A 13,261-nucleotide genomic window follows, 5' to 3' on the forward strand; every position below is an offset into this window, starting at 1 on the left:
GAGGCACAAGTGGAGAGTAAAAGCAAATTCTGGAACACAGCCTACATCATGCACACTTCTACTGATGAAACAGCGCCATCAGCAAGCACAGGCGTTGCTAATAGGAAATATTACTACATCATAATAGTGGTAACAATAAGACATAGAACTTAAAAGTGTGAGATGATTTTTTTTGTTTTTTTTAAAAAAAAAAAAAAGCACAGGAAGACATAAAAAGGAAATAGGAAAAAAAATACCAGGGGCAAAATTTATTTATTTTTTTTAAAGATTTATTTATTTATTTATTTGAAAGAGAGAGAGAATGAGAGAGAGAGAGAGCACATGAGACGGGGAAGGGTCAGAGGGAGAAGCAGACTCCCCGCTGAGCAGGGAGCCTGATGCGGGACTCAATCCCGGGACTCCAGGATCATGACCTGAGCCGAAGGCAGTCGCTTAACCAACTGAGCCACCCAGGTGCCCTACCAGAGGCAAAATTTAAAGAAGGTGGTGTCTTGGTATTCAAAGATGGAAGAAATGAGCTTGAGATGGAGGAGAGAAAGGAAGAGGCAGAGAAAGATTTAAAAACTGAAATCAACAAAAATATGATGAAGAAACAGGCACCCCCATTTTTCTTTTATTCCTATATTTTAAAAGGAACCATCATCTATCAATGCTAAGCTTCTCTACCTGCCAAAATTTCATACAATTGTATTTAATTGCAATTTTTTATGAAAAGGAAAGTAAAAGCTAGTTGTGAACACTAGAATGTGTCATTTGGGGAGGACATCTTAGAAAGTTCCTCTCCATCCAAAGTCCTAGCAATGTTTTGGAGGAGATTCCCTCACCCCATGGTGGTTCCCCATGGCCCTACTACCTGGAAACAACAGAGAAGCTGTTCTTGTAAAACATTTCCCAGGGGTCTAGATTTTCTATTATTTGATGTGTGTCACACGCACACTTTTCTTACTGGCCTGCCATCTGCAAATTTCCAGAAAGCCAAGACTCGAAAAGTATTTTCTTGGATTTTTTTCCTAAAGGGTATTTAATATATTATTTTATACAAAGTCAGCACTCAGTGAAATGTTTGTCTGGTGGAAATGATAGATGTAGGGTTGTGTTAAAAAGGAAATGACAACCCCAATACTCCATAATATGGGCCAGCACACTTTTTTTTTTTCTGGAAAAGAACAGATAGTTGATATTTTAGGTTTTGAGAGCCACATATGGCTCTATCCCATATTTGTCTTTGGTTTTGTTTGTTTGGTTGGTTTTTGTTTTTGTTGTTGTTGTTTTTTCAAGATTTTATTTATTTATTTGACAAAGAGAGAGACAGCGAGAGAAGGAACACAAGCAGAGGGAGTGGGAGAGGGAGAAGCAGGCCTCCCGTCGAGCAGGGAGCCCGATGGGGGCTCAATCCCAGGATCACGACCTGAGTTGAAGGCAGATGCCCAACCGACTGAGCCACCCAGGCGCCCCTGTTTTGTTTTGTTTTGTTTAATCAACAACCCTTTAAAACTGTAATAATAGCTCTTGGGCTGGAATTAGCCATATTTTGCCAAACCCTGCTCTATAAGGTAAAGTGATTTGGGCTCATTTTTTAGGAATTTTCCACTTAATTTTGATAACAATGCCTATCATTAATGGAATAACTTTAACATATTTAAATGAACGCTAATATATTAATAACCTACGACCGTTTAGATCTCTCATAAGGAAATCTGTCTTAGCCCATTCTTAATACATATATTCACTTTTTAATTGTATTTAAATTTTAAAATACATTTAACTAAGTGGAATAAAATGGCAGCATTGGATTAAACCTGTCGTCTTTTTAAAAGTTGTCTTAATTACCAGTTTTAAGGCCACAGAGTGCCTGAAGGGAGTGGTCTTCTCTCAGAGTTAGGCACTTTTGAACGAGTCACAGTTTCAGTTATAGATTAGAGCTCACTTACGCTCCTCTTTTCAGCCTCCTCCTTCGCTCTTTCTCTCTGGCCTTCCTTGTTTCTTCATCCTCTGGTTCAGGTTCCGGGTCATCCTCATTGATAACATCTCTGGTCCGTTTCCTCTTCGGTCTCAAGCTCTCCCTTCGAGGTAGTTTATCTTCCTCCTCCTCTTCCTCTTCACCTAAACACAACAGTGAATGCTTCGAGGAGCAATATCGGAAAGTTCTCTCTCCCCCTGCCAAAGGTATGCTTACTGTCTTAATGACCGTTGTCACACATGAGATCACAATCCAGCAAGTCTCTACATCATGGTAAGATGCACCATGCCATATATATATTCCATAGCTTGCAATTCAAATACACTTATCTAGAATCTCATTTCTTTTGTGGTTCATCTACTCAAATATGTGAATGTGGATCCCCAAATTTTAATAATCCTTAGAAATCCAGTCTTCATTTATATGGGTTGCTAGATGACTTAGAGTTTAATATCATACCAAATGCCCTCTAAGACCAAGTTTAGAGGTTACTGATCTAACACATAAGGATTAAGTGATTAGCTACTATATGTTTACTACTACTTCTATCTTAGAACAAAGGACAGGAAGGACAAGAAAATGCAACAAACTAGAATAATTTTGAAGAAACTAACTCAGCCCTTGAGATTTCTAATTCTAATTATCTTTATTCCTGATTCTAAGATTGTTCTTCTTTTCCTAAATATTTTCCCCTTTCCTAAATGAAATTGATACTAAATATATTTATTTACATAAATACTTGCTTGATCATATCTTTATGAATAGAAATAGATAACATACAAATTTAATGTAAAACTGAGAGAAATGACATTTTATTTTATTCATCAATGCCTCATCTGTCCATAACTTCACTGGACTCTTCCAGATAGAGTAGAGAAAGAATCCAGGTCCTTCCTTCAGTTTATAACATACAATCTTACTTCACTTTCATTTTTGTGCTTCTCCTGATATTTAGAATAATCTGTTACTAAAAAATCAACTCATAGTTATCACTCTCCTCTTAAACAGAAGCTACTATAGGGACAAACTGTACTTTAATGGAAAACTATGAATTGTCCACAGTGTACCCTTTCATGTTATCTGATTCTGATTCCATGGGAGCTGTTTTATAATTTTGAAAGTTACAGATTACTAGATAGCAATGCAAAATAATCCTCATCTGTAGACATGTACATGAACACAGTCCAGTGGAGAGACAATTTTCCCTCACCAGAAAAAAAAAAATCCCACAAAACAGTCATGCCTCCATCTGCACAATCATTTCAATATCCCTGATCTATAAATGTATCTGTTCTTTGGATTTTCCTTTGAACTGGTTGCAACACCTAGAGAGTCCTCATTTGTTCATAAAATATGTTCATTCTTATGTGTGTGTGTCATAATTTTATTTATTTTTTATCTTTTTTTATTTTTTGTTTTTTACTTTTATGGGGGGGGGTAGCAGAGGTAGAGAGAGAATCTTAAGCAGGCTCCATGGCCAGCACAGAGCCCCGCCTGGGCTCCATCTCATGACCCTGGGATCATGACCTGAGCCAAAATCAAGAGTCTGAGTCTTAACCCACTGAGCCACCCAGGCACCCCTAATTATCTTTTAACATTACTTACTGAATCATTTTTTATTGATATTTCAAATCTGAGATCTAAATATTACCTATAGTACTAAAGTTCGGCTAGCAGAGAAAAACAGAAGGGTAACTTTCAAACTAGGCTTTGATAACTATACAGTGTCATCAAAACCAAGAATGATGTTCCACTTGTTAAATATGTGGCAAATGTTGTATGTTATGTGAACCCCATTCGGACATTCTGAAAATTTGCCCAGTCTTTATTAGTCACATTAGTCACCATTTATGGAAAGAACAAGCCCTTGATAAGGATCGAGAAACAATTTTCCCACAAATAACTCAAGAACTCAAACAGCCACTTAGTACTATGCATTTTAGGATATTTTGTATTAAGACTAACCTATTAAACTTGCAGTTTGACCGTGGATGAAAAGTGTTATATCCGATTTCTCTTTTACCACTTGGCAACAAAAAGGCTGTTCTTAGTGCCTTCACTGGTTTCCAAATATTCAAATTCTAAAACAAATAATCATTATTTTGCAGTTGCCGGCTAAATGCAGAGTTGCATAAAGTTTTACCGTTTGAAATGGTCTTCGTTCAGTATGGAAGGGTAGAGGAATATGCCACCACAAAATATGACTGCATGAGCTCAGGACATACCACCCCAAGCTGAGCCACTTTGTTATGTTGATTATATCCAGCTGTAGGTATTTGAATAACAGCAAATGCCTTGGGAGGTTTTTCCTGAACTCCCCTCCTCTGCCCAAACACAGATCCTCCAAGAGCAACTGAATTGTCCTAAATCCCCTCACCACGAATTTCACCCTTAGGGAAGACTGACTCATCACAAGGGAAGACCCTAGAAGTCAATACCACACCCAGACAAACTTTGTCACAATCATGCCTCCAATCTAGTCTTCAAAGGGCCCACTCACCTTTCCTAAAAATTATTTGTTCTCTTCTAACAAGGCCTATACACCCCTTCTTTTTTCCTTATTAAGATGGTATTTAAGTCTAAATTCTAAGCCACCTCATAAAGTGACTTATTTTTCCTGAAAATCTCTCATGTATACATGAGGTATTCATATTAATAAACTTCTGTTTGTTTTTTCTCTTGTTAAACTATCTTATATTACAGAGGTCCCAGCTAACAACTCAGAAGGCTAGAGGGAAAATTATTTTTCCTCCCCTCCAGTACTCAAGCCATGACATGCAGAGTCTGTGTGAGACTCTGAGCTGTTTGCATGTAAAATGCGTCAAATGACTGAAAACACTCGGCATCATGAACATTCCCCGGCTGCCATATTGTGCTCAGGTTATTACATTGATGGTGTTGACATATCCTCCAATTGAACTCTTCTTGAGATACTGCTCTTTCTTTCAGTTTTAGTAAATTCAGAGCTTTTGCTCATATAATGATCTTTCCCATGCTCCAGTCCATGAGCTGTCTGTATACAAGGGATCACACTCCAAACTCTTAAGCTAAACCTACACAAAGTAAAAACAACAGAGCAATTCAGAAATACCCATGAATTCCTTACAAATTCAGTACAAAAGAATGTGCTTATTCATTTTAATTGAAACACCTGATCAATTCAGTCAAAATGGCCAATCTGTTCTATTATAATAGATTGAGCCATAGAGAAGAGCTTTTAGGACAAAGACCTTAACAGGGAAAATAGTAGAGAAATTTTTAAAAGCAAATTTTTGTGGACTACCATCTACCTGATCATGAGTAACTTATACTTTGGGTAGAATGTGTGTGTGCCAATTAATGGAATCTAGAGTGGAGATTCCATTTGCTGGACTTGATCTCTTTTGTGAGAGCATCAAATTTTTCCACACACGTGGTAGCATGCACTCACATGTAGTAGAATAATCCAACAAGATGAGAGGACAAGTCCCCTGAATTCACTGCTATTCTACAGGAAACTCATTCCATGTGGGTCCCTCCCCACTTACTTGAACTTTCTTCTGTGTCATCTTCTTTTTCCTCCACTTGAATTTGCACTGTTGAAGGACAAATACAGCAATTCTTTAAATGACAGTATAGTGGTTAGTAATGGGATTTTATTGTTATTATTTTCATCATAAAGTTTTCTGTGTGGTTAATGCAAACATTTTTCAGCGATCTTGTCAAAAACAGCATTGTTTATTAAAGATATACAGCCATGGCATCCTAGACAGTGTTGTGCAAAGACTTCTCTGCTTCGTTGCCTTCAAAGACTTGCAAAACATATCAATTATAAGCCTGTCAGCTCAATTGAATATAACTGTTACCAAAATAAATTCCGTGTTGTAGTGAGTAGACTTGGGGTTTGCTGGGTCATTGCATTCCATAATAAATTGCATTGTTAGTAAAGCTATATCCACATGCATAAACAATGTGGTTATTAGAACCAAATTAACTTATTAAAATAGAGAACATTTTATTCTAACCAGTTACCAGTGTCAAAGAGCCTTTCAGAAAATGTCGCAAGGCTGATATTTCCTATCTCAGTGATCTCTGTAGGTCACACATGGAGACAGCCTAAATTTTCCAACATAGGATTTACCTTGACAATGTGGGAACAGGTGATTTTGCAGTTCTTCTCAAAACAAAGAACAATTTTGTCTGTGTCTTCCTCACCCCAGACTCAAGACTGTTTTTTCTTTTTAGTTTTGTTCTATTTTTGCAAAGGCATCAAAGCGTTTAAGAAAAAATTGTAATTGTCTAATAATATGTGAAAATATATTAATTGGCAGATTTTTCCACTTGTCATCTACTATCCATTCATCACAGGTCTCAGCCAGAGACAAAGCTCTGCAATTTGCCCAGGTAAAAATGAGAGTCGCCTATTTCTTTAAAACCATAGTCTAGTCACCTGTCTATAAAATAGTAACTGTATCATATTTTTACTTAAGTCGAATGAGCCTGAGTCTGAGAAAGTAAAGACGACAAAACAACGTTGCTGCCAACAGAGGCAACAACCTCTGTTTTGTTTCTGCTCACAGACCGTCAAAGGTTATTTTTCAGAACTTGACAGGCACATTGAAAACGGAACGCATGCCAAGAGTTTAAATTCCATTCACAAAGAAGATCATTGTAAAAGCACTTTTTGCCTTTAAACAGCATCTGCATAAAAATTTTTAGGATATGCAAAAATGTTATCACTCAACATCAGCCATGGAATGTGAAAATAAGTGTTCTTTTGTTCCGGGTGGGATATGTGCTTCTGTTACCGGCTGTAACTGGATCTGCACAGGACAAAGATCTTTATGTCATTACTGAGAGTCCGCAAGAGTGAAGGCAGACACTTCTAAGAAGATGTTTTGCATTTAACAATCGGCCTTGGACTTTTATTTGTAATTAATGCCACCACCAAGCTTCTTCAGTCAAGGAAGAATTCCCTAGGAAGGCATTTGAATGCTAGAAGGTTAGCCTTGGAGCAGAGTCCGATCTGTGTATATTAAGAACAGCTAAAGGACAAACAGCAAGAACTGACCCACAGCTTATTCTTTAACATCAGAGGCAAAGCAAAATCCACACAAAATACTATGCTGATTTATAACAATCAACTCACTAGACATGATGAAATGAAACAGAACAATTATTAAAGGAACAAAAATATAAGCAAATCTTTAGGAAGGATCATATGTTAAGTAAGAACAGCAGAATGAAATGTCCCTAGCCAAGGAGATGAGCAACAAATCCATTTCCTCTGATAACCAGGGGAGGAGAAAAGGCAGGGCCGTAGTCATGGATCATCTTCTCAAGTACAGGAAGGGTAGTAATAAATGGCTATTAAATAAAACCTAAAAATCTGTCAGAGGAGACATCCCTGTGGTTGCAAGTAAAGAACTAAAAAAGCACTATGGTTTCTAAGTGATGTAATGGAGAATGTTGCAGAAATAGCCCCTTCCTGCCTCTTGAGGTGACCCTCTGAAAGTGATATTCACCTATGCATGATCATCTGCACGCTCTCACTAGGTGCTTTCTTTACTCAATGGCATCCTCTTGGCAGTTGAGTTAGGGGCAATGAAACAGTTGTCTTCTTAGTTATTGTGATAATTGGATTGTTCTTGACTCAGCTCTCAGCAAAGGCATCATCAGCATCAAGAACTAAACAGCACTGTGGCCAGATTTAAGACTCCTTCAAGTGCCTCAGACCAACCTTGATTTTAATGGAACATTATTTGACCTGAAAAGCTACTGTCAGTTGTGGTCCATATCCCCTGCAACTCAAAGCGAAGCTAAAGAACCGAGCTAAGAAACCCCTCCAAGACAAAACCCTGTGCAAAAGAATACCTCAGAACATTTAAATGGGAGCTACAGACAGTCTTTTCCCTCCTCAGACAATTTTTGGGCATGGCCTGTTGCCATCCCTTCTCTCAGCAATCCCTAGTAGCTTATTCCCGATCATATGACCCCCCTCATGCTTTGGCTGCTTCCCAAGTCTATTGATTATGTCCTTTAAAAATAACCTCTCTCCTGGGGAGTGATGGGAGGATGGTGAAAGGAGAGGAGGGGGAGGTCCTGTCAAAACGTTGGAGGCAGCAAGCAAAGTCGCACTGAAGAATGCTATTTAAGAGAGGAATATGCAATCGGAGCAGATGAACGCCTAGGCAACCCAGATCCTCATTTCATGCAAATAGACCCAGTAATTAAAAACAGTAAAAGGAAACAACAGCAAAATGTCACATTTTAGAGGCATCGGAATCGTTTGGAGAAGTGGATGTTGTTCTAGGCTTTCTTTTTTAATCTATAGCACTAAAAGTTTATGGTTCTTCAGGTTCAAGGTAGCCAAGTGGCCAGAAAAGTTAAGCAGTGTTGCCTGTTCCTTTAACCCATGCTGAGCTCTTGAAGAGATGTTTGGAGCACTAGGGGATTACTCTGGAAACTGAAAAGCTTGTTTATCCAATTAGCATTTATTGTACACTCGCAAGGGAATACAGTGCAAAATACTCTGGGGAGGAAGTTTGTAGACTATAAAAGAAAATATAAGGCGTCCTTAAGGAGTCTTGCTATTTTATGCAAAAGAATGACTTTATAAATGAGATGCAAGATTAGGTACGAATATCTTATCTAGCTTCATTGGGTGGTAGCAGTGATGTATTAGTTATGTTTATTTGGCTTCTTTGTGTGTTTCTTTTCAGGGTTCTTTTTTTTTTTTTTAATGTGTGAGGAAATGTCAACTTTGGTCCTTCCCATATAAATGAGACACATGTCACCTCAGACTAAACTGCGTTGGAAGGGATAGGCATCTATGCTGTAACAAGGACATTTCTGAATCTTACCTGAAGAACCCATGCCATCAGTATGGGATGTGATGTCCATGGAATATGAAAGGAAGAAAAGAATCAAGGACAATCAGAAGGTTTTCACCCTTGGCACCTGGAAAGGTAGAGTCAGAAGAAAAAGAGATAAAAAGACTATAGGAAAAATAGTCTCGGTGGGAGGAGCTGAAGACCAGGAGTTTAATATGACATACTGGAATTGGGTTGTCTATTAAACACCCATGCTTGAGTTGAGTAGGCAGTTGGATATTTGAGTCTGGAGTTCAGAAGAGAAGTCTGGCCTGGAAATACACATTTGGGAATTATCAGCTCATTGATGCTAGTTAAAGCCACAGGACCAGGTGAGATCACCAGGTAAATGAATATAAACAAAACAGAAAAGAGAACTCCAAAATTTGAGAGGACAGGGAGAAGAAAAACCAACCAAAGACACTGAAAATGAATAATCAGTGGAGTAGGAGGAAAATAAGAAATGTGTCGTAGGCTTATAACTCAAATATAATGAGGACTAAAAATTGACCATTGGATTTTGCAGTGTGGAGGTCAATGTCGACTTTGGCAAGCAGATATTTAGTGACACGGTATAAGGAAAAGCCTGAATTTCAGTGGTTTTACAAGAGAAGGGGCAGTGAGGAATAGGAGACAGTTATTCTAGCCAAAATGTGTTTACATGCTGATGGCAGAGATCCAGTGAGAATGAGAAATTGACATAGGTTATGAAAAGATAATATTGCTCAACAGAGCCCCATAGATTCTGAATTGTTTTAGTTCACTGATGTGATTTTTGGTTTTGTTACTGAGCTGTGCGTCTCTAACTGAATCTTTGTAAAGAGATGGGGCAACTTACCCCTTGCTTATATATAGTGTTCACTGTATAGCAGTTCAAAAGAATGGGACAAAAGGTGGTGATGGAAGAAGAGAGAAAAAGAAAAATGGGGAAGAGTAAGGAGAAGAAGGGAAGAATACAACAAATAAAGGGAGATAAAAGGGCAAAAATGAGGTGAGATTACAGCAAATAAGAGGGGAAAAATATAAATATAAAGCAAAACACTGCATTTTGTCTTTGCTATGTGTTATAATTAAACACATGTGCATTCTTATACTTATGTAAATATTATAAATATGAAATTATAAATTCTAAATTCATGTACTCAATGATATTTCAAAGTTTAGAAACACCTCAAGTTAACAAAATCTAGACTGTCTTCAGCTATTTCTTCCGTCAATACTTTTTGAACAAGAATGTGAAGGTCAAAGAGCTAGATAATATGAACAAAATAAAAGTACCTTTTTTCTTAAGAGAGTATATTCCAAAGTAAAGTTTGCCTTGTTCTGTAAGGAAGAAGAGTTATGATCCCCTTACCAAAAACATGAAATCTCTTTTTTCAAGGGGAAAAAAAAAAAGAAGAGAGAAAACTGACGAGTGAAACTATGAAAAGTAAGCTATGATTTTTAGAAATATCTTTTAAATGCAGACTCCTTAGGAATAGACACTGTAAATTTTATGCTCTGAAATTTCTAGGTCTGATGCCAACCAGTAGCTGCTCAAGTTGCTAATTTTTGATTATAGTAACAATGATGATGATGGTGATGTAATTATGATCTGGAGAAAATTGTATGTATATATGTATGTATGTATGTATGTATGTATTTATAAGCTGTGTTTAAGTTATAGCCAAGAACAACATTTAGATATTTTGCTTTTCTAAAAACCAAACAGAAGGTAAACCAACCCAAATTTCAAAAAGGAATGAGTAAAGTTAGCCGTAAAGAAGAATTTCCCACCAGTGAGACACTTGGATGCTACATCAAGTCACCAAACAAACCACATTAAGGTATCCTCTCCCCTGCAGAGAATGCCCCAGCATCCTGCTTCCATTCAGTTATTGATGGGTGCAAAATAGGGAACAGAAGGCACTGTCAGCAAAATTGAATGAAAATGATGGGATGTGATTCTTCTTCCTCAAGAACAGAACCTACCCAACACATGAAATCTGATTCATTTTAAATCAGCAGCTCCCCTTATTTTTGTTACTTTTAGGGAAGGACAAGAAGATGCTTGTGACATTTGTTTATAACCTCAACACCTTCAAATGATGGAGTTAAGCATAGTAGTTGGAAGCCATTGAGTAGAGAAGATTTCTTTTGTTCCTATATCATTCAAATAATGTAAAAACCTGTAAACTATAAGACATTTACAAAATCCTTGGAGTGGGAAAAAAAAACAAACAAATTAAGATCATTACATTTGACTATCATCAAGGATTCTGGGGGAAAAGTTTATTTTGACAGGTTGGGGCTGATATTTTTTCTGCAGGTGTCAGCATCCTTCTTATCTTCCTTAAGACGATTGAGAAAATGGACCACGGAGCACATACATTCAAAACCACACTAATGAAAACTTTAAAAATAAGTGCCAAAAGGCTGGTCATATTTTCAATCATTATAATATCTTGGAGATATGAAACAGTTATTTAAAATTGCAGTGTTTATAAAATTACAAAAAATAATAATTTTGACTTTTGGTAAGACTCAACCACCCAAAAGGAGGGAGTGGGCAAGAAATTCAACTGCTATAGTCGTTGTCATTCTCCAATATTTTTCCTTCTAGATTATATTTATTTTTTTGAGGCTGTGAAGCCCTTAAGAAGTAGAGAATAAATAGCTGCTGATGTCTGCTTTGTTAAAAAACGCAATATAAAATATTGTAGTTGCCAAACAGAACAGGATGAATTCTGTGGAGAAACACATTTAACTATAAGGTCCTGGAGAGAAAATGGCCAACCCTGAGACCAGAGAGAAAAAAGGAGATTCACTCAAAATAAAAATCCTCCTTCTAACCTTTTACAATGATAATAATCTTTTTTATATACATAAGAAGGAGGGTAAGGGCATGCACACCAATTTTTTTTTTTGCACATTTTTCCTTCTGTTTTTATTGTACATGAAATTAAAATTAAACACAGGCTGAGTAGGTAGCTGGTATGTTTCCAAGTTCTACCACCCTTGAGCTGGAAGAGGAAATATAAAATGCTAAAGCATAGTTCTTCAAACAGTGAATTATATACTGGAGTATTTGTGAGAAACTGTAATTAGATATTTTATGACACCATTGGTCTACAGAAAAACAAAAACAGCTCTTATTCTATCTGGTTTGGGGCAATGGCTTTTTTTTTTTTAACTATTCATATTCAATAAATAGCTATTTACAAAGACCTTTAGAGTTCTCCGTGGTTGCGCGTGGGGGGCGGGGGGGGGGAATTAAATGGTGAGTCTTGCTTTTTCTTTGCACATTTAGAATATTCTGGGGGAGGGGACATTTCTTATTTAACCACGCTGTCATAACATATATATTCAGAGTGTGTGTTCTCACATTTCAATTACCACCATAAAGAGCAACCACTGTAAATAAGTGTGCTGAAACGAAAATACATTCTCTTGTGTGAGTTTTTGTGGCTAAAATCTTTTATAGTAATAGGATACCAAAATAACAACCAGATGAAAATAATGTGTTGTAAGCCCTTGGCAGTTACGCTTATATCCGTGGATTGCTTAGAACAAAAAGGAATCTCTTCCCTCCCCCCAAGCATTTCTGCAATATTCCAAGTCACAAAGAAGAATGCTTGTCAAGATTCAGGGGTAAACAAACAACATGAAACAAACAAAAAAGCACTAAAGAAATGTGTAACAACTAAAAGCAGAAGATTGTTCCCAGAGCATAAAGAGGCAGGAAGCAAGGCTGGCTGAACTCGGTGCGGTCTTCATCCCTCCTTCCCAGCTCCGCACAGAAGATGCTAATTACTTCTCATTAGCATATATTAACAAATGTTAATGAGTGTCTTCTAAAGAACAAAGGCAGCGAGCACTGCAACGGAAGACAGGCAGAGAAAAAGAAAATGAGTGACTTAGGAAGGCATTCGTAATTTCCTAAAATTTGGAAGGAGTGTCTTCCTGACAAAATCGTAAAAGCACCAAAAAGGATGAAATGATTTCGTTCATTTTAGTTTTTAAGGAAAATTAAAAAGGAGAAGGAAATAAAAGAAAAATCAAATCATTACCTAGAATGAATTGTTCTTTTTTTGTGCTCTCTAGCTGTTCGGGAAAAATCATATTTTATAGGATTTGCTACCCAACTAGGGATATTAATTAACATCATCATCAGTTAAGGAAAAGGAATTCTGAATTCTAGATGTAGGTGTATAAGAATTGTGACCACCCAACTACCCACTCCAATCTTTTTCCCTACAGACTCAATTTATGATTCTCAATAAGACTCAACCTGTAAGTAATGTGTACTTGGTCTATAATTTTATCAACATAGTTCACATAGAATGTGAAATATGTGTTAATTTATATCCTAAATGCAGCTGAATCATTATAATATATATTATATGGATATATTATGTATAAGTCCTTATAATAAATAAATAAGAAAATACTTTTTTAAATAATAAGTATC

The 13,261-nt window shown here is 36.9% G+C and overlaps 1 protein-coding gene across 1 annotated transcript in view; it reads right to left on the bottom strand.

Annotated features, from left to right (window-relative positions):
- The window catches only part of TMC1 (transmembrane channel like 1), a 150,132-nt gene that overhangs the window by 114,005 nt on the left and 22,866 nt on the right, over positions 1-13,261 (bottom strand). The window contains exons 2-3 of the mRNA XM_027616273.2: positions 5,488-5,535; positions 1,932-2,103 (exon numbers count right to left, since the gene is read on the bottom strand). Coding sequence (XP_027472074.2) covers positions 1,932-2,103; positions 5,488-5,535 — 220 coding nt within the window. The remainder of the gene's footprint in view (positions 1-1,931; positions 2,104-5,487; positions 5,536-13,261) is intronic.

Source organism: Zalophus californianus, chromosome 13 (genome assembly GCF_009762305.2).
Source record: "Zalophus californianus isolate mZalCal1 chromosome 13, mZalCal1.pri.v2, whole genome shotgun sequence".
Taxonomy (NCBI): Eukaryota; Metazoa; Chordata; class Mammalia; order Carnivora; family Otariidae; genus Zalophus; species Zalophus californianus.